General features: G+C 37.9%; 1 protein-coding gene across 3 annotated transcripts in view; it reads right to left on the bottom strand.

The window, feature by feature from the left end:
* The window catches only part of LOC143343015 (semaphorin-1A), a 455,004-nt gene that overhangs the window by 18,373 nt on the left and 408,647 nt on the right, over nt 1-27,984 (bottom strand). For all 3 annotated transcript variants that reach the window (XM_076767469.1, XM_076767471.1, XM_076767470.1), the window contains exons 7-9: nt 22,612-22,716; nt 19,387-19,475; nt 18,647-18,788 (exon numbers count right to left, since the gene is read on the bottom strand). In XM_076767469.1, coding sequence (XP_076623584.1) covers nt 18,647-18,788; nt 19,387-19,475; nt 22,612-22,716 — 336 coding nt within the window. The remainder of the gene's footprint in view (nt 1-18,646; nt 18,789-19,386; nt 19,476-22,611; nt 22,717-27,984) is intronic.

Genomic DNA, 27,984 nt, shown 5'->3' with positions numbered 1-27,984 from the left:
TTTCGCGTCCGGTGCCGCGTGACGCGCGTTATAAAATTACTTATCCTTGTAAAAATAACAGTTCGGGTACGTCGCGAGCGCGAGAAATTGTAATGTTATTCAGGAGGGCGGTAATAAGGTGTTAATATTAATCTGAGCACCAACTGGTATAATGGGGCCGAATGACGTTAACGGTATGGCGCAATATCAATTACCTTGGTCGCGTACGCGAGAAAATATGTTCTTTTCGCGTCAGTGCGACCACTCCCGCGCGCAAAGCGTTGGTAACATTTTCAGATATCGGGTCTAATTGAAAATTACCCGTAATGTTTCATTAGTCAACGCATTACCAAGTGGGTGAATTTTATTCCTAGTAACATCCACGATGAAAGTTAGAAATTTATTCCGAGGGTGCATCCTTAAGTTGAGTATTCGTTAATGCATAGTTCAAATCGAGAATATTCAATATTAGCAATACTGTCAATTGGTAATTTGTGTTTCCGTCCATTTTCATTCTGTGTGCATTAATTAACCCATTAATTCGTAGTGCACCAAAACCGGGACGATCCAGAGAATTATACTATCTATTAAATTGAATAATACTATGATGTATCATTTTTGTTCTACAATGAAAATTGAACTTTATGTACACACAAAGTTTTAGTCTGTCTTGAGATTTGAAGTTTGAAGTTAACAAAAAGTTAGAATATTTCAGATAGAAAATATGCAGGTTTTTAGGAACGAGTGGACAGCATTGTAATTGTTGCCATTTTAAGTTTAAGTTTCTATTGAAATTGAGCAACTAATCGTTTTAGGAGAATCACACACACACAGATTTCGAATTTTATTTTTATCAATAATAGCAGAGATGAAGGGTTAATATTCGATCCCTATTCAAAGTGAAATATTAGGTCGTCCCATAAGTTTATATCGAATTTAGTTGATTCTTTCATTTTATAAGAATACCAAAATACTTAATACAAGTTTGATCCGACTGAATTAGTTCGTGATATTGTTGTCGGATTTAGTACGGAATATTCTACTTAGGTTATTCTAGAGTCGTCCAAAAACAGAGAAAAAAGTATTAAAACAAACTTCTGTACTAATTAGAGAGATATGAGTCGTGATAAACGTGACCGAGTGACGTAATGTTTCTACTACGAGCACGTGCGGTCAACGACCTTGACAAGGCCATAGTGGAAGTTCATTGACCTCGCGACGTAAACAATAAAAAGTAAACAAAGCTTCGAACCACGCGATCGACTTGAAATAAAAATCGTTATATCTTCGGAATTAATTAAGCTATCGACATGAATGAACACTCATTTTAAAGGATATTTCATTCTCTATCCAATGAATATATCAACAATTATTATTTATGCTGTCTTCTATGTTTGTTTGGACATCTACTTTGATGCTATGCACTCAAAGAAGTTTCAGCAATTTCTATCGATTATATAATCGGTATCCAATAAACGCTGGATCATAGTTTATTTATTTAATTGAAAATGAGTTAAAATTTATATACAGAGTGTTCGTATCATTATAAGCTTTTTTTCGTAAATAACGGTTTTCTCCGAAACTATTTATATGTCGCTTTGAAACAAAATTCGTTTTAAAGGTCTTCGTCTCTCAACCGAGGGATATAACAGCCGCTATAATTTATGCTGTTTTCTACGTGTATTTCGAAATTTAGTTGTTAAATAATTTCCAGTTAGATTTTATTTAATTTCAAAAGTAACTTTATTCTGTTATTCAAATTCCAACTTTTATTTAATATTTGACGCAGAAAATGTTGTTTACGTTTCACATATTATGTTAAATTCAGACTTCATAAAATATTACGGACTAAACTGACCAACAAATCATAATACAGAAAGTTTCATAAAACAAAGAGAGGGCTGTTGAATGAAAAAGAGCGATCGGTGGAAAGTACAGGTTCGAATATGACGTTAAAGAGGATCGTCAAACGAGTCCCCCGTGGTTCTCCTCGCGCAGATAAAACTAAGGGTCGGTTTCACAAAGAGCTTGAAACCGATCTTAAATTCAAATTCGTCCTGAATGCATAGTTTGCGCGACACGAGCCGTGTCTTGAGCGTTAGCTTTTAAATCACGACCGTTTCAAATCGCCCGTGCAGCAGGGAGGGGAGGTCAGCGCTGATGGACATTAATATTAAAAATTCCTGGGGAACAATAACGTTAAAGAAACGTGATCCGGGAGGAGGGGGGAGGGGACTGAATGGAGGCGTTGAAAGGAAACGTAAAAGGAAGTTTTCCGTCACCTTCTCGTTAATTCCGCGCGAACGAAGCTAAAAACCATTAATGTAGCCATTCTCCAAGGACATTAGCAGCGGAGGAAGGGTAATTTGCGTTCTATAAAACATTGAATGAAATGTCAGACTCGGCGTCCCTTCGTTACTGCGAGTGAAATCGAAGGACGGTAATCTTCGCTATTGCTGACAATTTATTGTTGCGATTCAGCGAACGGTGAATTTCTATATTTCAATTTCGCTCTGATAGAAATGGCTGACCAACGATCGCGTCGTTGGGCTTTCAGTCTCCTTTTTAGTTCGCAGGGTCGCTCTAGATCTCGAAAGAAATGAAGTTAGTTTCCCCGGGTGGGATTTAGCTCACCGTGCTTTCCATATCGGTTTTTCTCTTTTACAACGGCCATTAGTCGTTAACCGTCATGTTTACAAATTTCTCAATTTTTGTTGCACGGGGATTACGAGTTTATTACTAGCAGTAAACTTTCTGGGAAACTAAAGCTAATTTCGCTAGGAAAGTTACGTTCTAAAGGGCGTCCGTCCTACTTTTTATCAGCTTAAGAAATCACACGGTGAAAACTCTGAATGACTTAGTCGAGCTAATAAGAAATTTCCATAAATGTGGTAATTTCTCGTCGTCGCGGTGATTCTTTTTCGTCGTGCTATCGATTCGCCGCAACGAACCTGGTTTAAGTATTGGTTAAAGATTATCCCGTATTAATTTCATTTTCAAGCAAAACTATCGTCTTCGGGGTAAATAACGATTCTGAGTTTCTTAGAACCCGTGAAAATCGTTTTCTCTATATAAATAGCTAGATAACTGCTCGAAATTTGTCGGAGGGAACAGTAGATAGACGCGGTCGAAAGGCGCTTTACAGTCGCGCGTGCAAAGCGTAATCGTATAATTACGAATTCGGGAGGGAAATTTGAAGGCGTGGCTGCAAAGATGATCAACGGCGCGGAAATGCGCCGACTTCGCGAGTGCAAATTGTTGTTCGTTTCGTCAAAGCGGGAACACCACTTTCGAAGTACCATCGCGCTTACTAGAGCAGTTTCTAGTAAATACTCTCCTTGCTTTAATAAAGCTGCGGATCCTTGATCACGAAAACACTCGAGCGGATGAATAGACAGTCGCAGTCGAGGGTTCGCCAATGTTACGAGGTCGAGTCCCTTACGTGCCACGATAATTGTTTTTATCCCCGCTGAATTAGCGTGCTTTCTAAAATTTTTAATACACAACACACTCTACGAACATGAAAAGAAAGCTGGAAAAATATTTCATAAAGTTTGATTGAAGATTATTTCCGTCATGGTTTATCTTCCTAGTTTTCTAGTAGAACTGTTGATAGCGTTTCGTCGCTGATGCGATTCGAGATAAGAAATAATAATAAAATGTCCAAAGTCAATTGGATTGTTCTTTTCCCGATCGAATCAATGTACCGATGCCGGAAGAAACTTTGCGCGGAGTTTCGTCCGCGAGTGTTTTCGTTTGGAATTTCAGTCCGAGTTCCTTTCGAAATATGTTTTCCGAGTCGGTGCTTTCTAAATGTCCACACGAGTTTTCTTCCCAATGTTACGTAACAAAATGTTTTCGCCCTGGCCCGATAGCCTCGTGTTAAAAGTCCTCGCCAATACATCGGGGACGAATGTACACGGGGATCGCAGGGACCTCGGAAATCTTTGAGAGCATTTGGCAAACTTTCGTGCAGGGCGTTCAAAGATTCATGAATGTCATCTGTAAGGGATGTTTCCGTTGGAATCATCCTGCGGTGGCAGCGGGAACAATTTTACTTGGCTCCAGTTATGGGCCTGATTCAATATTACAGAGTAGCTGCTATAGGAAGCAGAATTAATTAACATTTCGCTCACAAATTTGTATAGAGATACGGGAATAAATATCTGTCGTGCTCTTTTGTATTATAAATGACAATCAATTCGCTGTTATCATCCAGATAAAGTAAAGTTTTGGTATAACAATTATATAGGGTGTTTGGACACCCCTGGGAAAAATTTTAATGGGAGATTCTAGAGGAAAATAAGACGAAAATTAAGAATATCAATTTCTTGATTGACGCTTCGTTAAGAAATTATTAAAAAATTAAATTAAGAAATTTCAAATCATTCACGGAACAATTATTTTCGGTTGCGGAGGTCAATTACAATCATTTTTGGTGAATACACATATCCCCGAAATCCTAGCCACTTTCGAGAAAAAAATTCGGGAAGGTGTGAAATTTTTCGACGGAAAAAAAAAATTTCAAACCGTCCTAAAAAAATTATTTTTGATTGCAGGGGTCAATTACAATCATGTTTGGTAAATACATATACCCCCGAAATCCTACGCACTTTCGAGAAAAAAATTCATTACCGAAAATACAATGTCTGACCATACATCACATTTTTCCCTGAAATTTTTCGGCGAAATTGAAATATTTAAAATCGTTCTAAAAAAATTATTTTCAGTTCCGGGGGTCAATTCCAAACATTTTTGGTGAATACACATACCCCCGAAATCCTACGCATTTTCGAGAAAAAAATTGTTTACCGAAAATATAATTTCTGACCAGAAATGTCGGCCCGAATTTTTATGCGAATCTTTAAAACGTCATAACTTCTGAACGGATTGGACGATTTTAATGTTTAAAAAACCAAACTACGCGTATTTTGATGGAGAATATGTACAAATCGCAAAAATATTCGAAAAGTTGGTCCTTGACCCCGCAAAATGAGAAAAACCCCATAAAAATGGTTCAATTTTCAAACAGCCATAACTCCTACGATAGTGAATATATTTCAATGAAACTTTTTTCTGAAGTAGAGCTCATGGGTATTTACAAAAAAGTATTAGACAACTTTTCTGTAGGGCGTCAAATAAAATTATCAAAAATGAAAAACTAATTTTTAAAAAAAATCGACAGGGGGTAGGTGCTTAAATTTTTCGGCGAAAAAAAAAGATTTCAAATCTTTCTGGAAAAATTATTTTCGGTTGCAGGGGTCAATTAGAATCATTTTTGGTCATTAGACATACCGTTGAAATCCTACCTACTTTCGAGAAAAAAATTCAGTACTAGGCGGAACTTTAAACGTTGGTTGGCCGAACATCCTGTATAATTTAACATGAATAAAAATTGTAAAATATCAAATAAATTTTCTAGGGGGAATCATATATCCACAACTTTGCAAGATTGTCGAGAGGTACTAAAGTTAAGCAAACAATAGTCTTGTCTAGTTTTCGTATCGCATTTGAATGTAGTAGGGTTTTAAGTGGTTGATAATACATAGTGCAACACGCTTTGTTCAATTATAGGTGTTCCAGTGAAACGTTATGTACATAGATACCACTATTACTGTCGTACATACAGAGTAGTATTACAAATACCGGGAAGGCAGAAGACGCGCAACTATTTGGTCGAGGAAGTGCAAAATAGTTACTAGTTTAAGTTTCATTTGTCCCACGAATTCCATGGAGCTATTCCAATTGTTCGAATTATCGCCACACGTTCCATTTCGCCGCAGAAGCGTTTTCGAATTAATTGTTAGAACAACAATTTTCACAATGTGAAACAACGTTTCACAATTTCCCCATTAGCCAGTCATGTTATATCCACACTTTCGAATTGAATGTTGAAAACCGTGAATTTTTCGTTTCACAATTTCCCCATTAGCATTTTATGTCATTTTATATCGACACTTTCGAATTGAATGTTGAAAACCGTGAATTTTTTGTTTCACAATTTTTTGTTTCACAATCATCCACGCTTTCGACTCACCCAGTATCCGTAGCAGTTCTCGGAGGATTCACGTTTCGAAAACATCGGCGTGTTTACGAGCACGCTGCTCCTTACTTTAATAAGCCGCGGCGAGAAGCAGCATGGCACACGATGGTGAAAACACTTTCGTGGGCGCAGGGGTGAACGAAAGCTGCGAGTAGCGGGGGATAGAAACGTCGAAAGGGCAAGCAAACGTTCGTCTGTTTTCCCTATGCGGTGCTCCTTTAGATTGCCGTGTTGTCGCTCGGGGGTGTCTCGAGTTGAAAAAGTCGAACGAACCACCGAGTTCCGCTCACGAGTCTCCCCTGAACGTTCCGAGTGCCTATGGTGGCACTGAGAAGTTCGTTTCTGGGAAGAAATTTTTAGTCTAAGATCAGTTGTTTCAGTCCTCGAACTCGACACTTTCCACACTCCTCTACGTAAATTTTATTACACGTTTCGTTCGTAAATTAGAACCCTCGGTTGGTCTCGTTGAGTCACAACTGACCCCCAACTGTTTCGTTTATGCAAGCAATAATTTTACTTTTAACTTTGGATATCATCATCGTCACCGTGTCAGATATTTTATTGTAAACAATTATCATTGGTTATATAGTGTCCAGTATATAAATCTGAAAAGCTCTTTTTTGAAGATTTTGAGCTACTAGTTATTGGAAAGTGTCGATACCACAATGTTGAAAACTTTTTAGCGTGAGTTCTTTCTTTTGAATCTTTAGGTGATTCGTTTCAACGACAAAGCCTGACGATATTTGTCAAATTCTCCGGTTTCAAACGACTGTTTTTAGTCCACCCGATGGAGACCGTAACGGTGAGCCACGCGCAACACGAGGATCGCGATCCCTCTCGGTTTTTCTTCCCTTCGCGTATTCCCCACACCCCTTTGCTGCATTTCCCTCTGCCGCGACACACGCGGGAGTTTACGAGGAAAGTGATGTGGCGGCTCGAAATCGACCAGAGGGAAGTTTAATCGAGGGAATACCGTTGATCCACGAGCTCTCCGAGCCTTTTTGCTAGATAAGTTCGAGCAGGGTGGATTCCTTTGAAAACACGACAGACTTTATAGTTATGATAGCAGCCCTGAACGGCCTATTGGAAACGATATGGAAATGGAGATTCCTGACTAAATTCTGGCGAACGGTAGTTTAGCGAGGATGACTCTAATCCTTTCCCAACCACAAAGTAAAAGGAATGGATACTTTTAACACTAGAACTACCAAAGTTCTCAAAATGATCCATTCGTAATTTCTAATAAAACTTCGACCATACTATTACAATTATTTAATCGAACACCTTGAATACAAATTTTTTATTGTAAAATGTTGTCGAGCAACCATGCGAGCTTAAACAAATGTCAAATTATTTTCATTTTGCAGTGATTTCTCTTCTCCAGACGAATCGAATCGAACGTACCAAATAGCAAAATACTCAGAATAACCCCTGCTTTGCACTGAACCTATTCAAATATTAACAAAAATCAAAATTAATTTTTTCTGGAAATTAGAAGTTTTTGCAGGTTTATACTGAGGCCTCGCCATCGAATTATTTTGGGCCTTTGTTTTGCCATTTTCATCTCCCAAATCCTTATTTTTCACCACAACGTCATGAAACTTAAGCATTTCATTTCTGAATAGTATTACTTTCGAAAAAAAAATCGATTTTCTGACTGTCTGGATCCCTTAAACGTACCAGTGATCCATGAATTCTGATTTCCTTCATTTGACAAACTACTGGTCTTTAAAACATTTTATCCGTAAAAGGAACCGGACTACTTTCAGCATTCACTATTAAATCTGGCATCCCTTGGTCCCTTTCAAAGCAATGACAGAGTGGCTGTTGAGTGGGCACTATCCAAAAAGTGGCTCATTATATTCATCGTATGCAAAGGCGGGTCAATTACACGTATTCGCCGTGCACGAATACAAAACATACTGCTCATTTTTCCACTACGACTTTAAGTATTATTATATAAAATAATATATTTTTAAGGAGACTAAAATATTTTTTAAAGCATTATAATCGTAACAATTTTGAAAGTTTTCTTTTATTTTTCAAATATAATATATTCCGTGACGATACTCCGATTCGATTCCAGAACATTTTTGCGCGTTCACGAAAAGAAATCGGTAGATTCACTTTGGTTCCCGTTTAAACGTAGGTGAACACACGGAAATGGCCCGACCGCAGGAAGCACCGTGGCGAGACTTTCGTCCAAGTAAATTCAAACGTGCATATCACATTCCGCGAGAAGACTCGACGTTTCCTAAAACTCTGCGGCAAGAAAAACGAATTCGGTATGGCTGACTGCGCGCCAGCGGGAGATTTTTGCTAAAACAATTTTCACGGGTCTATTCGATAAAGCAAGAATCTTTTGAATGGACGCGAAATGTTACGGATTTCCGAATTGGCAGCGTATTCACCGTTGAAATTTCATCCGAGAAGCGGATTGAACATTAGGTTATCTTGTTCAATTAAAACTAACAGCCGTGTCTAGATTGCTTGGCTAACTATTATCAAGATTATCAACGTATCTTATTAATTTCATGGAAAAACGTGTATTTGCAAACTGTTTTAACCGTTATGATTTTATCTGAACAATGGAACAGTTTAGTACAATTATTATTATCGACTTTTTAAAATTTAATTTTAATTTAGCGAGGATGACTCTAATCCTTTCTCAAGTATAAAGTAAAAGGTGTGGACACTTTTAATGAAGTTATAAGATATACAGGGTGTTCAGCCACCTCTGAGATTCTACAGGCCAAAATAAAACGAAAATCAAGAATACAAATTCGTTGATTGAAGCTTCGTTAAAAAGATATTGATGTTTAAAGTTCCGCCTGTAGAATCTCAATCTGCGAATAGCTGCGTGCACGCGATAATGGTTCTCACTCAGCATGAGAAACTCCACTTACTGACTCATCGACAGCCTCACAGTTTTCTGAGTGAGAACCACTATCGTGCGCACGCAGCTGTTTGTAGATTGCCGTTCTACAGATGCAACTTTAAACGTTAATAACTTTTTAACGAAGCCTCCATCAAAAAATTGGTATTCTTGATTTTCGTCTTATTTTGGCCTCTAGAATTTCCCATTAAAATTTTTCCCAAAGGTGGCTGTACACCCTGTATACTTCTCTCAGATTAAAGCTGAACTGTATTTGTTAGAAACTATTCTTTTTCTGTCACTACATCCAGATGAATAAGCAACACACTATTTTTATCCACTTCTATTTTCCACTGTCAATGCGTGTCAATTCTTTTTTTCTAAACGTATTACCCAATCAAGTTGCAATATTTTTTACATTCGCGTATTATCGAGATGGAAAAGAACTTTTATTTTAAATACAAACAATGCCCATTTCTTTCGTGCGATTGTTTTTAATTTATCCCAATCCCGAGCAGTATCTTTCTTCATTACTCGTCTCGTGAGTGCATTACTTTCGAGAAAACTCGATTCTCTAAAAGGACGAAATAAAAAGCGATAAATAGATCTTCGCAGAGAAACGGAGATCGATTCTGCATGGCCCGCGATGAAGCTTTTAATTACGATAGACTGCCAAGCATCGTTTATACGGTTAATTGTTCCACGTGTTTTCAAAGGGGAATAGATTAGTTTCTAGAACCGCGGCGTAAAAGTTCATGCATCATAAAGTGCACGCTTATCAAGCGTGACCTCAATGGATGAACTTACTATTATGATGAAAGTACACAAAAGTAATCGTTTGATACGCGTTTAAATCTTTTATTATAACGTCCACAGAATAACTCGTATCCGAAATCGGAAAGATTACAGTTTCGGTGCCGTGGACGATTAGAAATATATTTCTCGGCAGAAATCGATCGCGTCGCGGGATAAACTGGATCCCGATTTTCCGCGCAATCTCCTTCTATTTCCTTCCATAGAAACGTTCGATTGCCCTCCTACCCGAAATTGTATCAGAACGTATCGGATCCTTACACGGGGAAACGAACGGCGTTCGATAAGTATGCATTCTGCAACGGTCTCAGTTTCCACAGGAGTAACGATCAATAAATAACCAAGTTCCAGGTATTGTACATGCACCGGTATACTAACAATGTCTTTATTTCGCTTTTCCCCTTTGCTCCGGCGGCTAGGTGCAGGTGGAGCAGCTTCATCTTGGCATAAACTGCAGGAGTAAATTTCGGAAAATTCTTCCACGCCGTACGGACTTAACCGGAGAAACTATCCCCGTACGTTCCCGTTAGTTTTACGTTTCTCGAACGAGCCATATTTCCATAATTCAAGCCGTATTTACGCGGCTCACGGCCGTATATCCTACGCGTTCTCCCTATTGAAACTTAAATCCCGTACCGATCCTGATTCCTTGATTCCGGCTTGCTATTATCGCTGCGTCTGTGTACCTCCGGATTATCTATTATTAGCGACGTCACGTAATAGGGGACTTAATGACGATTAAAAATCGACGGGCAGTAATTAAGGGGCTGATAAGTGGCTTGCGCGGTCCGATTAGTGGTATTGACCCCTTTCCAGGCGCTACGACGATCTGAAAATAACATTTTACGATCCCATTTTCATTTGATCCTTTCGTTTTTTTACTTTAAAATTTCACATTCGTTTAATTTTATTCCGTCTGTTTCTTTCTATTAAAATTTAGAATGGATTAAATATTATCGATGAATTTCCAAATAACAGTTTTTACGTTTAAACCAACAACCCCCATAACAACATGATTTTTATCGATCATAATAGTGCATTGTTTCGACCTAGTTTCTATAGTTATCTCTGGAACGATATCTTTCAAAATAATCGTCGATACGAAGACCTGGTTTCCGTTTTCGCGTATCGCGATGGCAATCAGATTTTCATCCTCCCCGTTTAATTTTGCGGTTGAAATGTATCACGCAATCTTCATTTTCAGCTTTCTCGTTCCAGTGAATTGTGTGCAGTCTCTCTTTTTTTTTATATCGAACCTCTATTTCTCATCGAAAACGAATACTCCATTACGGGATATTGCAGCATTTTTATAAAAATAGCTAATTAATTATTTAAGTGATTCTAATTTTACACTGGCCACATCACTTTACTAAATTCGACTGGCTAATTTCCATTCTATTTTTTTGCTATTTGTGCCTTTGTGAAAATGTCTTTCTTTTATTGAAAAGAATACAAAAATGTAGGATCAAAAAGTTTAAGCAAATATGCACAAGATTTAAATTACACGGTTGTTACACTTGATATAATTTATATACTTTTTTATTCCACTAACAAGTTTTATTGTTGAATAACAATAGAGTACTGATATAAGCGATTAATTGAGGAAGTATGTAACAATGGTGTTGTGTCCATAGATACTTGCGAAAGATGATTTTAACTGGTCAAAAATATAAATTTTGACACAGAAGATAAGTAGACTGCTGATGTTTATGAATTTATGAGAAATTTTAATTCTCAAAAAGCTGCAGAATGCACTTAACATGCAAAAATATAAGTAATACTTAAAGTAAGATACGAATTATTACATTTAGAAGTCGAGACAACCCTCTACGAAGCTTCCATTTAATTAATTCTATAAATAACGATGTGAATTTTCATAAAAATCAGCAGTCTAGAGATAAGAAATGCATAAGACGACCACCAGAAATGAGATCCAACGATTTGCTTGCAAAACAACGTTTGGATATATTTAAATCCACTTAAGAGCTTGTAAAAAAAAAGAAAAAAAAACTATTCACCTTTACCAAGTCACATTTCCTCCAACATCCCAAAGAGACATTTACCTTAAACTTCAATATTTTTATCTGTACACATAGAATCAATTATGCTAACAATGGCCCCATAATCAGATTATTCGTCACAGCAAACAAGCTTAACAATAGCGTTAATTTCCTTACAAACAGAGTACCTGCCGTAAAACGATCTATCCTGATTAAGAATCTTTTCCCCTATTTTATTTTAAACAAACAGAACAGCTGGAATCGTGGAAGCCATGAGAACTCATTTCGGGTATGCGATTGCGTACGAGGCTCTGCACTACCACTAATTTCCACGATTCCTCAAATAATTTGTAAAAATTTGTAAATGTTATTGAAAGAGTGACAAATATATACAAAAAACGCCGATGCAAGAAATTGCATAGTTTCTTTACAAAAAAAATGCAAAGCAGAAAACAAAAAAAAGAACACCGTCCTCCAGTAGAAGACCCCCTTAACACTAGGTTTACGGACACTCGTTGCGCATATTTTTATTATAATTCGCTACGTTGACAGTTGCATTAAAATGCAGTTTTTCTTTTAATTAGAGGATACATCCATATCATTACATCAATTCAATTCAACATAAATTGCTAACAAATAATATTTATGAGTCCTATAACGTTAAGTTTAGAATCTGAATGCGTCAAATTGACGCGTACCGTAAACCTAGTGTTAAATAAATAAAAACTTAATTTTGTTAAAGTATCCCACACGCGTGTTCAGTTTTCCATGTTGCAGAGACCTGGCTAGGCCGTATCGATAGATCATTTAACGGGTTATTAAATTCAAACACGCTTGTTCGAATCGCCTCCCGGGGGCTGCCAATGCTCCCAACCCGGCCGCGTTCCCTTTTCAACCTCGCAGTTTATTTCCCCGCGAATCCTTTATCCACGGCCCGCTATCCATCCACGTTTTCCCCGGGTTCCCCAGCGACGACATTTTTTCTTCTCTCGTTCCGGGCGTCATCTGGAGAGGGCAACTCCGAAGGGAACCGGGCGAGTAGATGAGCGGGCAGGATGAGGTAGACGCCGGCGGAGGTGGACGGTAGGTTGTTCGTGCAATCGGTGGGATAGTCCGGACCTGCGATTTGGCAACGATCCCACCGGCGGCTCTCCGAGCTGGACCGGGGCCAACTCTCCTCGCCCGGATAGGGATTTCGGTTCGATGTGCGGCGACAATATTCTACGTTTATACGAGAACCGGCGTATCCCCCATCGCCCTCCGCAGCGTCGCGGTGCTACCAACCCCCCAGAACCCACCCGACCACTGTTCGATCCTGCGGGTCGACGGTGCGCAGCCATTGTGCCCCGCACTCGAAGCTGCTGGTTCATTTCGCTGCTCCATAGGCAGCTGAAGCGACTTATCGAGTGACGAAGTATATAGACGCCCCGAAAACCGCTGAACGTGCTGTTGAATACCTATCCGCCTGGCGTACAACGAACGACGGTGACTCCAACCGTGATCGTGAAACTGACGGAGGGTGTCTTCGTACACCAGGAGACGGTTGATGCGCGTCCTTTTCGGGGTTCGTTGATTCCCGTCTCCCGAAACGTTCAACTTTCGAGCCAACTTCCTGCAGACGCTTTAGCCTCCGAGACATCTTTTTGCTTCTTTGCTATTCCTTACCCTTTACCCCCTTTGACCGTTTCTCGTTATTTCATGGGTCTCGTCTCTCCTCGAGACTGCAAAGGTGAGCACCCTGCTTCGAGCGTTCTATAGGCCAGGTGATCACTGTGTGTGTTTTTGTACATCAGTACTCACTATAGAATACGATAATTTGGCAAATATTACTTTCAGATTAGCGTTACGTTCCCTTTTCTTTCTTTGTTTGTGTGAATTTTTCATTATTTATCTCTTCAGCTGGGTGTCAGAATTTCACGATGAGATTGAACTTTTTCTTCTCTGAGAGTACAATTAATAATATTGTTCAGAGAATGTACACTGTTAAATGGTGAGAAATACAAAGAAACGTAAGAAGATTCGTATTTTAGGTAGAATCTGAAACAATTATTGTATTAACCCTCTATGGGCAGAATTTTTTTCTTAAATATAAACTTGGAAGGCATTTACTTTGATATTTTAGGTTGATGGTGTTGCCAACCGTCATCAATATTGCTATTGGTTATATCAGAGACATTATATATGGTGTCCCGTAGTATGTGGGACTCATTTAAAAAATGGATTCCATGAGATCATGAGATGGTGTCCTATTTGACCTTGTTTTCAAGTTAAAGCGAGTTCTGTGTTGGGATAATTCTCTCTAAAGACGAGAATAGTTGAACTAATTCCATTTAACTATTTATGAACAGAATCCAGTATCTAAAATCGAATCTGTGAATACGTCCTGTAAATATTAAAGTACTAGGTGTCTGATTATTAAAATACGTCGTGTATGAAAATGGGAAGATTGTCTCGTCAACAAATGGCAGATATGATTCTTGAGTATGGATTTATTATTATAAATAATACCTTGACAAACAAAGAGGGTAAGACAGCCAATGGTAAAATGTCTCCAGGTTTATGTATTAAATACAAATAGTTAATTTTGAACACCTACTGTGAAGTTAAATAGATGTATGTACAAGAAGAAACTATAACTTGGAAGCAAGGCTAAATAGGATACATGTTCATATGAACTTTTGTTATTGTTTTCTTGAGTACAGTTCATCTCTGAAGCGGGTCCCGCATGCTACGGGATATCCTATACAATTAAGACGTACATGTTATCTCGTGAGAAAACTAAAATTATTTGGTAAAATATCGATATATTAGCATGTGACCTGAAAATTACATGGGCTCATAGAGGATCAACACCACGATGAGTATTACCAAACAATTGATTAATTTCAATATACGTGTTAAGCGTTGAATTAACCTCTTGACGTACGATTTAATTTCAAATAATTTTTCAAACGTGTACTATTTAATTTTGTTTAAAGTTCGCACAACAAGTGGCCAAAATATGTTGATTTTAATAGATAAAACTAAGTAGCCTCAGGATTGTGAAACATGTCATCAAGGACTTGTAACGAGCCAGACTCGTCATTATATGCCAAGGGGTTAACGGTTGTTGCCAGCAATTAAAGAAACAACGTTTCTAAGGTGCAACGAGGCATTGTGCAACCGAAGAATGAAACCGGAGAATGAGGTAAAACAAATACCGAATCGAGAATTTTTAAATTGGATTCCTATACTCTGCCATTCGTTTCAATTAAACGCGGCAAACGTTTCAATGAAACGTTTAACGATATTCCGTTTACAGCCGAATCATCGCAACAAATTCACTGACGTTGAACGCCCCTCTGTTGAATTAACACTTGACCCGTTTCGAGAACTTTGGAAATTCGCTGATGAAAAAGTTTGTTTATGACACGAGATATCCGCGCGAGTGGCTATTAAAAATGAAAGCTTGCGCTCCGACGCTTATCCGTTTCGCCGGGTCTTCGCTCGCCCGTTAAAATTCAACGATACACCTAACAATCACGTAATGGGCACAGGCAATATTTGAGGAAAATCGGCTTACTGCTTTGTCGTTCGCCTGGCATTGTGCGTCCAACTGCCCGCGCCTATTGTGATCGCCTCGTACGCAGGATTAGTTTAATCGATCGATAGGTGAATTGATCGAGTAACGAATCGAGTGGCTGCACCACGTGGTACAAATAAAGCATTACAACTTGTTTCCTCAGAAAACAACGAGAATATCGATTTCATATGCTTCTATCGAACCGTTTGAATACTCCAAACTGATCACAAAAATTATCATGGTTATTCGACCGTACTATTACAATTATTTAATCGTACCTTGGGATACTTTTTGACCAAAATAAGTTTTTTAAATAGAAGCCTATTAGTTTTATTTATTCTATATTACTTTCATTGGGTCTTCGAGAGACTCCATCTTCGTCCACCACTTTTCTCTTATTTGGAGTCTCCAAATTCGCAAACGATTACCTGGAACACCCATATTTTGAGGTCGTGGAAATATCGTTCGCCGCTGATTCGTTATTTTCGCGACGCAGCAGAAAGGTAGAAGTGAAGAATCGACGAAGCAGAGTCTACGGGAAGGCGCCTCCCGTCGAATGATAATGTAATAAGCAACGGTGATAAGGAAAACTAGTTCCAGTCAGACGGAAGCCGCGGAGACGGGAATCGATTGGTCAGCAATGTAAAATTGCTGAGTTAGAAACAAAGAGGGGAAAGAGTAAAGAGCCGTAATGGATATTGGACGAAGTTTCCCGGACAAAAAAATGGCGGAATCAAATCCATTTGCTCGTCACCTTATCGTTAAGTCATAATTGTGCCGCGGCGCTCGATCGTTTATACGGTCTGCCGAGGCAGCGTTAAAACGCTCGATTGCGATAAAAACGTCAGGCGAAGAGTTACGCGGATAGCGTTGATACATAGCTAGATAGCCCGGAGAGATCAAGTTCAATGGATTTCTCGTAAGCCCGGTAAGGAATATCGAAGGCATCTTATCTGGAACGATATTTATAACCGAGATTTCGGTTCTTGCCAATTTACGCCGCGCTTTCGAAACTGCTGGCTGCAATTACGCCATATTGATTCAGCAACGAGTCATCGAGAAGTTATACAAACGACACGTTATCTGAAAAGTTTCTTTTTCAGAGGCCACACTTCAATAACTGGAGATGAAAAATTTTATGCAATATTTATTTCAGGCTTTTTCGGTGGGTGAATAATTAAAAAATGTCAACCGTACTACGGAATATTGTCAACTAAAATTTTAATAAAAATTTAAAAAAGCGTGTTTGAAATATTGTTTCAAGCTCTAATATAAAATTTGGGACGGCCTAGTATATTAAGTAGGAAAAATTGTTAAGATAGTGGCTGTTCAACGTTGTAGCAAAACATGTTTGTTTTAGTCTGGTGGAACGATGCAGCATGAAATTACATCCTTTTTATCATTGGGCAGAGTAATAAGTGACAAAGAAAAACAGAAAGGTAGAATTTCCAGTCGAATTTATGTAGCGTGTACGGGGTATAACATTAAAGAGCATGATCCTTGAAGTTTGTTGGATAATTCGGACCTTGGATTAAAGCCCAATTAACCTCTAGACAGACATTTCTCCCTGCTTCTGCCTTCGTACTACTGTTAGAGATTACATTGTTATACTTTTTAGTGTAAGCAAACATTTTGTTTAATTCTTTCGAATAAAGCTTATTTCCATTTTCATTATTTAAGGAAGCTCAAGGAGATTTAATTAAAGATCGTATTACGTTGACCAACGTTAAAAAAACTTAACATTCTAGCTATCGTAAAATCTTGGTGGATATTTAAAGTAGCTAGAAAAATACTGCAACAGTTTGCATTAAAAATTTCCTATGTATCTATGAATATTTCATATCACCCGTAACAAAACATTTTCAACATAATATCAACTATTCGTGTATTTCACAACAAAATATGGCTGTACTTTAATATTTTAGTTATAGTAAGTGTTTGGTTGATGTTCAAAATGGCTTGTAAATATTGTATACCTTTTTGAGCGAATCAGTTTATAAAATTATAGTCCCGATCGTACCCATGTATTTGTAAAGTCAATACGGTTGTAAAAATTTCACATTCTACGTATGTTAAGCATTCAGTAGACGTTCAGAGGGGCTGATGAATATTGCATATCCTTCGCAACGAAACTGTTTGCACGTAATATTGGCTAGTTATCACGTATTTGAAAATGTAATATCACTGTACAAATTTAACATTCTAACCATTGTGGGAGACCCGGTACAAATTCAAAGAGGCTGATGAATACTGCATATCATTTATAGCAAATTTTACGTATTCGTTTACCTTAATTTCTACAAAAATTTCACATTTTAGTCACAAGTATTTGATAGTTTTTCAAAGTTTATCGTAGCAAATTAGAATAGAATCTAATGGATTATTAATTCGTCGATGTTTGAGAATCCAATATTAATATAAGTATTTAATGCTCTAGCGATTCTGAGCGTTTGGTAAATATCCAATGTGGCTAATGAATATTTCACATAATTTCAATTAGGATAGTTCATAAAATTAGCTTCGATCTAACTGATTATTTATCCAGTTAATACGATGATTAAAATTTCACATTCTAGATATTACGCGCATGTGGTTAGACGTTCGAAGTGGTCGATGAATATTGGACACCCTTCGTAACGAAATAGTTTGCACCTAATATTGGCGAGCTATCCAATATCACTATATTTACCATGTCAGTTAATGTAAGCATTTCGTAGATATCGAAACTGGACAATGCTTATTCCACAGTTCTTGTACGAATACACTTTACACCTAACATTGGTTATTAGTGTATTTGACTATCTAATATCACAAATATTTCAGTCGTTTTAAGTATTCGATGCAAAGCAACTAATGCATACTGCAATGAATATTGTACAAACTAGTTTGCATGTACAATGGGTTCCACATCTATACGTTTGAAAGTTCAATATCAATCATTCAATGATATCGACGAATATCCTTTCGAACAAAACCAGGTAGAAAATTAGCTTCGTATCCCCACGTGTATTGTAGTTACATTGCATCCAAAATTGGCTCGTTAGCCACGGTATTTGGCCATCGAATATCGCCCATAAAAATTTAAGATTTCAGTCGTCGCGTAGCGCTTGGTAAACATTCGAAGTGGCTGTTGAATATTGCATATCTCCGGCAACAAAACGGTTTGTTTGTAAAATTGGCTAGCTGATCCTAGTCATATATTTGATCGGTTGTCCTGACATACAAGCACAGTGTGCAAGGTAGTACACCGGGCTAGCCCAACCCCTCTGTCCAGCACATAAGGACGAGAGTGCACTCGACGAGGGTCTCGACAAACGTCATAGCTCCTGAACTTACGAGCACACGTGTACGTGTGTACATGCAAGCATACTCACGTATTTCATTGAAATAGAAAGGGTATTCGCCGGGTACAGAACAGTTGAGCCTTGCTTTCAGGAAGCTCGTCCATCTGTCGTTGAACGCATGAGGTCCGCCCTTGTCATGCTGGCACACTCTACCGACTCGCGAGTACACCGCCTAAAACGCAAATGCGAGCTCCGAACAATTGGCTTCTTCGATTCTTTTCTTTGCCGCGCGTCTTATTTGAGCCCGCGCCGGCCATTGTATTTCACCGCTTCCCCGCTTCATCGTCTCGAAAAGAACCGAGTTTGAAAGCCCGAACGCGTGAAAATTTGCCCGACCAACGACGCAGACTTCGTCGCGAGCGCGTATTTTTTAACACGCTGACTGCCAATACAAATTTCACTGTTCCAGCAAGAAACACTTCCGATCTTAGCATCGTAAAGTATCGAAAAATTTTTAAGTTTAATGGTAACGTACACTTTTTTATTAAAATAAGAATAGTTTACTTAAGTATCTGAAGAGTTAATGGAGGTAGAAAGAAAATGTTACGTATAAAAGAAATTTGATTTTAGATGGGTTGTCAATTTTAGGAATATTTTTGCAAAGATTTGTGCACTTTGATTATCCTTTCACTGGGCAAATGTAAATTTTCAAACCTTTCTTTTAACTGCTATTGACCAATTTGTTGGATTATTATAGCAGAAAAATAGTGTCATATACGTATGTATGCAGTTAACGTGTTAAGAAATAATACTTTAAAAGTAAATGTTACCTTGCCACAGTTCATGTACTCGACGGCTGTTTCTCGATAAAAGAAGAAGACATAATCTTCGTAGGTAAACGAGCTGACGAAATTCGGCCCTGGAAGCAGAAGAACCAAACTGTTACGCACGAAAAACAAAACTTCGTTCAAATAAGTCAGCGAATAACCTAATGAAATTTGCTTTGTGTATTTGTATCTATTATTTCCTAGATTCTGAGTCCAAGAATTAGAGATTTGGAATATGCAACGATCAGAAGTAGATATTTGATAAAATTAATGTGCTTAGATGCGAATAAATGCATTTTGTAGAAATGAATTTCGAGAGAAGAATGCAAGAAAAAAGTTAGAAAGCTTGTAAAATTTTAGTATTGTATCTTTGAAATTATACAGGATTAGAATATTACATTTTAACAAAAAAAATGGAAGCCTGCGAAACTTTACAATTTTTTAATTCAAAACGTTGGATTTCTGGACCCATTCATTGAAAGGAGTTTTGTCAAAAGGTAATAAAAAAAAAATTTGTATCACGAAATTCTGCACAGTTTTGACAATATAAAGTAAAAACTGAAAAATGTACCTTTCCTAGCTTTATTTTATGTTCTCTCTGAATTAACTTTTGTAAAATGAAATACATTACATTCACGTCTGAATATATTTAATGATGTTGAAAAAAATTTGTATAATTATTGCATTTTTTAGTTGACTTCTACCTTTGTGGACTGGCCTATATAGTGAAATTAGGAATATGTTACTCGCACGCAGACCCTTAAAATTTTTAATATAATTTTGTATTCTTAGGTAAATAAAGTTGTTCTTCGTTAGTTTTATTAAATTCTAAATACCGAAAGGCTAAATGTAAAACCAGGCCAGTGACTCCTGTTTTTTAGTTACGTTTAACAACCTTCATTTAAATTCCAATTATTCATTTGAATAAATTTGTCCAATTTTGTACACAATATCATCATCATTTTTTCGTATTTAAAATATATTTATTACTTTCATTAATTTTCTTCAAAGGTCTAATATTCAATAAAATAAATAAATTTATTATTAAATAGTATTCAATTTGTCTAAGGTAAACTTTTTAAAATAAATATTTTTTATATTCCTAGTAATAATTTCTTAGGCAATTTCAATAATTAAAGAGAGCTTCAATGATTATATTTCTGTTTGCGATTGCATCCATTAATGCATAACCACGATGTATTGTCACATCAATTTAGTTTTGAAGTATTTCACCGGCACAGAGGAAATTGTCTCTTAATTTCATGCTCATCGATAGATCTTCGATAATGCTGCAATTTAAGAGCACCGTATGATAAATTGCCAACGAAATGGCCGCGTGGAAATTGCGATCGATCAAAAATTTGGGGAGACGAGCTTAAAACGGATCGCGTAATTTATATAAAATGTGCATCGCGAATCCGCGACACGATTTACGGGGCTATAATTAAGAAACGTAAAAAAAAAAAGAGAGAAAGGCGAACAAGAGATACGCAAATTGCTGCGCGTAATTTATGCAAAGCTTCTTACATCGCGTAAGCATCATCCATTACAGAGGAACAACCTGTAACAAATACAATGCCATGCGATAACTCTTTGCGTGCAACGATGTCATAAAATTTTATACGAATGCGGTACAATGGAAACGTTCGAGAATTTAAAAACAGAATGCAGACTGCCGTTCTGCTACATGGCATTTGTCCAAAGCTTTGCCATTAAATTGTCGATTGAAATATCAAATGCTACCGTTGCGATGATTTTCCTGAATTTTATAGTTCCCTGCGCAAGCAATACCTTGCTTTTTTCAAGCACTTGATAGTGGCTGGTCATTCCTAGATTTATATCTCCTCTCATATTTTAAACGTGAAAAAAATGATATGATATTATTCAAAATTGTTTATTTTTTTTTTTAATCATCTTCTTGCGGGGTGTATGGAAATTTTCGTGATCGATTGTACAGTATTGTCTTGTTATAAGTACACAAGTTCCATTCTTTCGAACAATCATGATCAAAGTGAAAAAAAGTATTATATTTTATTTCTTTTCATCATCTTGTGGAGTGTATGAAAATTTACGTAATCGATTGTACAGTATTATCTCGTTATAAGTCGTGCTTGTAACAACAGTCCTCTGTTTTGTCACACAAGTTCAATTCTTTCAAACCATCATGATCGAAGTGAAAAAAAGCGTCACGTTTTGTTTCTCGAAACAGAATATAATCAAAGCTCGCTCCTTTGTAATTTATCGCACTCGTCAACTGGAAAAGCAGTGGAGGGGATAGAGAGACCGCTTGCAGCGAGACACAAACGACGTCTTGTAATGAGACAATATTGTATAGTTCGAGCCACGATATAGCGAGGTCGTAAATTCTTGAGAGTCGGCACCGACCGCTGCTGCGGCACTTATTGTTAGGGCCGTACACGACATCTTGCTTGAGGGTACCTTTCTGAATGTCTTTTTGTGTCCGTAACTGCACTACCTTTTTCCATTTTCTACCTGCATATATTATGAGTAGGTAAATTAAAATATTAAAGACTCGACTAAGACCTTTATCTCTAACGGTACCTCTAAAAAAGGCTTTTTAAAAATGGCGACACTGGATAAAATATTTCTTTCGTACGACCTTGACTATGGTCTAAGGTCCTTTTCTGCTCACATTTCTGTCAATTCGCTTGTAGCTGAAACACCTTTACTTTGACGCTATCCGATTTTACGAGCTCGCTATATCGTGGCCCGGACTATACATCGTTGATGAAGTTTACCCCTTGACGTACGATTTAATTTCAAATAATTCGTCAAATGTGTACTATTTAATTTTGTTTAAATTTGTTCGTACAAAGAATGGCCACGAAAAAGAATAGGTTTGTTACACGAATATCTCCTAAATGTAACAATGCGCTGATTTTAATATATAAGAGTTGATGACGAGTGAGTAGCCTCATGATTGTGAAACTTGACATCAAGAACCTGTAACGAGTTAGACTCGTCATTGTACGGCAAAGGGTTAACTGGAATTTTGTTATTGTTTCCCAAATAATAAGACCTGCCCACTTGCAAAGGCCACGTTGAGAAACACTGGCCTGGATGAAAAGACACAGTCGAGAATTCGAATAGTCGGGAATGGCAGGCAGAAAATCGCGAACAATTTGGATCCAGCGTTATAGGAACGCCGGGGCGTGCTGCCTTACCAACGCACGAATATTCTAATGTAATTAGCGTGACTTCCATTACCGTTTAGCTGGTTCAGATCCGAGCGCTCGGTACGTATCTTCTCCCTGTGAATCAGCGGCTCGCCGCCGGAGAAGTCGGCCACTGTCGCAGCGTACAGCTGTCCCTCTGAAACATGCATAAACGCCCGTGTCAGTCTAGTCGCATCTCTCTAACATTTGCCTGTTAAACGAGTCGGCTAGGCGGCAGTCGACGACGGTAAAGACACCTTCGAGTTAATTTCCACGTCCTGTCGTGTCACACGGAAACGGTTCGCGGAATGCACTTTGCTAGGAGCTTCCGTCGCGCGGCGTATGCCTGCGGGTAATCATCGTACATTGTCGTACCTCTGTCGCGAGCGAGGCTTCCCGGGGACCGTAGTCCTCGCAGAGTATCTCGCGTTCAGACCCGGCAATTAAAGAGCGCTAAATTTCGCTTGGGACATATGTACGTACCAACGGTACGTATAATCCTTCGTGTTCATTTCGACTGCACCCGTGGTGTAGATATTATAGATGAGACTGTCGTATATCAACTGCGAAACTCACGGATCCCTGTTATGCTATGCAAGTCGCGTAACATATCGACACAGTTGACGCTCTCGATAGCTGTTTCTTACGTGCTACTTGAACGTCACAGTCAATAGTGTCTTCATATATGACCAACGATGGGGACCGTTCGGTGTTTCGAAGGTAATAAAACGAATTATTTGTATATCTTGTATATGTAGTATCCACCTCTGGGAAAAACTTTAATGGGCGATTCTAGAGGCCAAAGTAAGGCAAAAATCAAGAATACCAATTTGTTGATCGAGGCTTCATTAAAAAGTTATTAACGTTTAAAGTTCTACCTGTAGAACGGGTATCTGCGAAAATTATTTTTTCACTGTTAGAATTTTGAATCGTTACAATTCTTCAATCCATTCAGAAGTTATGATTTTTTAAACATACGCAAGAAATTTCAAGGAAACATTTCTGGCCTGAAATTATATTTTCGGTAAAGAATTTTTTTTTTGAAAGTGGGTAGGATTTCGAAGGTAGGTCTATTCACTAAAAATGATTGTAATTTACCTCAGCAATCAAAAATAATTTTTTCAGAACGATTTGAAATTTTTTTTTTTCGTCGAAAAATTTAGGCAGCTACCCCCTGTCGATTTTTCTTAAAAATTAGTTTTTCATTTTTGATAATTTTATTTGACGCCCTACAGAAAAGTTGTCAAATACTTTTTTGCAGGTACCCATGAGCTCTACTTCAGAAAAAAGTTTCATTGAAATATATTCACTATCGTGGGAGTTATAGCTGTTCGAGAATTGGACCAGTTTTATGAGGGTTTTCTCATTTTAGGGGGTCAAGGAACAACTTTTCGAATATTTTTAGAATTTCTACATATTCTACACTAAAATACGCGTCGTTTGCTTTTTTTAACATTAAAATCGTCCAATCCGTTCAGAAGTTATGACGTTTTAAAGATTCGCATGAAAATTCGGACAGACATTTCTGGCCAGAAATTATATTTTCGGTAAACAATTTTTTTCTCGAAAATGCGTAGGATTTCGGAGATATATCTATTTACCAAAAATGATTGTAATTGATCCCTGCAATCGAAAATAATTTTTCCAGAATGATTTGAAACTTTTCAATTTTCAGGGTAAGAGACAGTTATGATCAGACATTACATTTTCAGTAATGAATTTTTTTCTCGAAAATGCGTAGGATTTCGGGGGTATGTCTATCGCCCAAAAATGATTGTAATTAACCCCCGCAACCAAAAATAATTTTTTCAGAATGATTTGAAATTTTTTAATTTAATTTTTTAATAACATTTTAGCGAAGTATCAATTAAGAAATGATATTCCTGATTTTCGTCTTATTTTGGTTTCTAGAATCTTCCATTAAAATTTTACCAGCCGAATACTCTGTATATAAATTAAATAGAAAAACGATAATGTTTCTTACTTTTTGTAATAGTTCCACACTTGCAATAGAGCCAAATGCACGTAATAGAATTTATGGCAGGACTGGTTATACTGTGGTCAAACGATTCTGTCCGTACTATTAGAGCGGCGCGAAGTTAGGCGCATTTTGACTTTCAATTGGTGGAACATGCGACACCAATTGTACCAATCGGAAGTCAGGACCCGTTCCTGTCCATTTGCAATTGTAGAAACAGATTCCTTTGAACCAGAAAGCCTTATGCGTAGATACAGGGATCCACGGGTGCACGCGAAATTATGGTTGGACGCATAGATATTCGCATAAATTTCATCTCTTATTATTATTGCAAAGTTCGTTCGATTGGAACGTTTTTGTTGCGAATAATTTGAATAATGTTTAATTGGAAAGAGTCTGATCTTGGTTTATAAGGACACAATGACAAATATGAAATATTTTATTCTCAGTCTTGGGTAAAATTCGATCTCTTTGGAGATCGAACTGCGATGGCAACAACTTCGTTTCAGGCTCCGGACTGGGTACGATGCTACGGAACTTATCGGAAATACTTTAATGAAACGCACCTTGAAAGGCACTTTAATTAACTAGTCACTGTGCAATTACTTCGGGAAGCAACGATTTTACACAGATGTTTGGGTATGTAATCTGAATACATACACTCTCTCGGTGCTCTCGACGCAGTTGTATCAAAGTAGAGAAAAGTAAAGCGGATCTTTGTGTCACGAGAGCTAACTAAGTAGATCCAATTTCAGTGGAAAATATTCTCTTCGAAGCTGCGTAATTGAATTACTTTGTTACTGCTTATATACATACCGAACTTAGTTAACAGCCAGTTAGGATTAATTTAGCGATAAAAAAAATGAATTTAATATGCCTCAAACTCGTATAACGAAGCAATATAGCAATCGAATTTGATGAAATTAGATAATTTTACAAAAATATGGCGAAACGTACAACTTATGCATTATATATTTCTGATACTTTAGTTGAAATGTGAAAGTTCAAGGATTCGTACTTCGAGAATGGAAAAATTACATTAAAGAAAAGTTACATACCATTATTTTTAAACGAGATAAAATTATAAAAAGAGACATCGCTCGAGTTGGTACATTAATTAATCAAATGCATCGCGTTAAATATTCTTCGCAAAATATCTACGTGTTAAAAGGGGGGAAGGTCCGTCGTAATTCAATGCTACCGGAGCACTTCATGCAAAACTCATGCTTGCTCAATGCAGGTTGAAATTTCCGAGTTTCAAGATTTACTACCGGTTATAACAAATTCCGGCTCTCTGCCGTGCAACATGCATGTTTACATCGTATCATCTTCCTCCTTCAAAGGGTGATACTTTATTCATGCGGAAACATTTCTCAGTGGCCGTCTCGAATATGTATATGTATCCACGTAAATATTTCTCCGCAATTTTTCCAGAATATTAACGAGAATCTTAATTTTGCATAACATCCAATAAATCAAAACAGGACTTCATCGTTATTAAACCGTCTCTTCGGTGAATATTGCAATTAAAGTAGGAATTACTTAATCTTCTAGAGGCCTGCTAGTGGATCGCATTAGGTTTTTAATGATTCGTGAAACGATAAAACGTATTGAAAGTACAACAAATTTTTACATGCACGCAATTCCAAATCTATTAATGTTTTATTAATAATTGAGCAACTGTTAGAAGCGGCAAAGCTTCCTCTGTGAAATGGTTCTGGTTTATGTTGGGACATCGTAATTTTAATGAAAGGGTAATTTTTTAATTTCCACTATTTCTTTCTCTCCGCCTTACGAAAGCCTATTAACGTGTATTAAAAGTAATAAAACTTTATTTTTCAAATTTTTCAAATGCAACTATCTCTCTCCCTCTTTCTCGTACGTGAGTCATGAATGAGTGACGTAATGTTTACTATTTACTAGAAACACGTGCGGTCAACAACCTTGACAAGGCCGTATTGAAAGTTCATTGACCTCGTGACGTAAACAATGAAAAGTAAACAAAGCCTTCGAACCCTTATATCTTTGGAACTCATTACGCTACCGACTTCTATGAACACTCGTATTAAAGGGCGTTTTATCCTCTATCCGATGACTATAACAACTATTATTATTTACACTATCTTCTATGTTTATTTTGTCATTTACTTCGATGCTTTACTTTACATTTTTCAGGTATGTAGATTAATCTGACAAAAAAATGTTTACAACATAAGTTGACGAGTACTTCGAAGAAGAACAAAATTCAATAATAAAAATTTTGTTATACAACAAAAATCTCGGATTTTTTAAATAACATTACGTAACTTCATCCTTACAGCGTTACAATTGACCAGAAAACGAATGCATATAGAAGATGCCAAAAATTAGGGCACTCTGCTATTAATTTTAACCTAGAATATCAAATGTTCCAGAGTCTAAGGCAGGGTCTGCCAGAATTAATGAGTTCTCTTTTCGTTCCTTTCCTTTTCACCCCTCCTGCAGTTCACTTACTCCCTCCAAACAGCAACGCGCCACAGGATTATATCAAAGAACTCTTCAGATAATTTTAAAAGATTGAAACTGAAGAAACGCGGGACCATCCGGTCGTTCGACAGTTTCTCCGAAACATTTAAGAAGCCCGGTTAGCTCCAGCAAGATCCTCGATGCGTTTTCGTAGGTGACCAATTTTCCTTCCGTTTCGCAGGGACGCGCGTTTGTGGAATCCCTCAAAGCCGTGGCTTTCGTACGTCTGTACACGTACAGGCCGAAAACTGTCCCTGTGTACACCGGCGGCGTTCACAGAGGGAGACTTCATTTTCCCTGATACTCCCGCGAACGAAGATCCTCGAAAGGCCGTGCCCTCCCTACCTCGCGGGGCTTCCATATTTCACGTTCAAAAAGCACGATGGGATTTGAGGCTGGCCAACGTATGCGCGCGATAAGTGTATATAGTGGCCCGGTGGTCATATATAACCGGGCAAAGTAGACGTTAGACTTAGGGGATGAACGTGCTCGTTGCAGGCTACAAATCTACGGTGAGCCCTGCAACGCCGAAGCCCGCGAATATTGTACACCGTCGTTCTGGTAATACCCAACGACTGAAGGAAGCTTCCAGTTACGTGCCAGGTTCTTTGCACCCGGTATTATTAGTGCACTCCGCGACAAGTGTTGCGGGCGGAGGTAATGGGAGAAACGGAGTCCGTCGCGTTAACGCGATCCCGTCTAACCGTGGATGTTGAATTAACCGAATCCCTCCAACGCGACGCTCGGGGTTAAGGTATCCACTCGAAGGCTATTTGAAATTAATCCTTTGGCGCTCCTTCAAGTTTAGCACATTCCGTTGATCCAACCAGCGAGTCCATATCTCGATGGGAACTTCTCCCGAACTTCCTCCGCGAAGTGGGAGGCAGGCAATTATATATGTGTTGCGTCACGGAAACGACTTAAGTGTCGCATGGATGTTGT

This window comes from Colletes latitarsis, chromosome 6 (assembly GCF_051014445.1).
Source record: "Colletes latitarsis isolate SP2378_abdomen chromosome 6, iyColLati1, whole genome shotgun sequence".
NCBI lineage: Eukaryota > Metazoa > Arthropoda > Insecta > Hymenoptera > Colletidae > Colletes > Colletes latitarsis.
The sequence above is the reverse complement of the archived record's forward strand: the minus strand, read 5'-3'. Positions and strand labels throughout refer to the sequence as shown.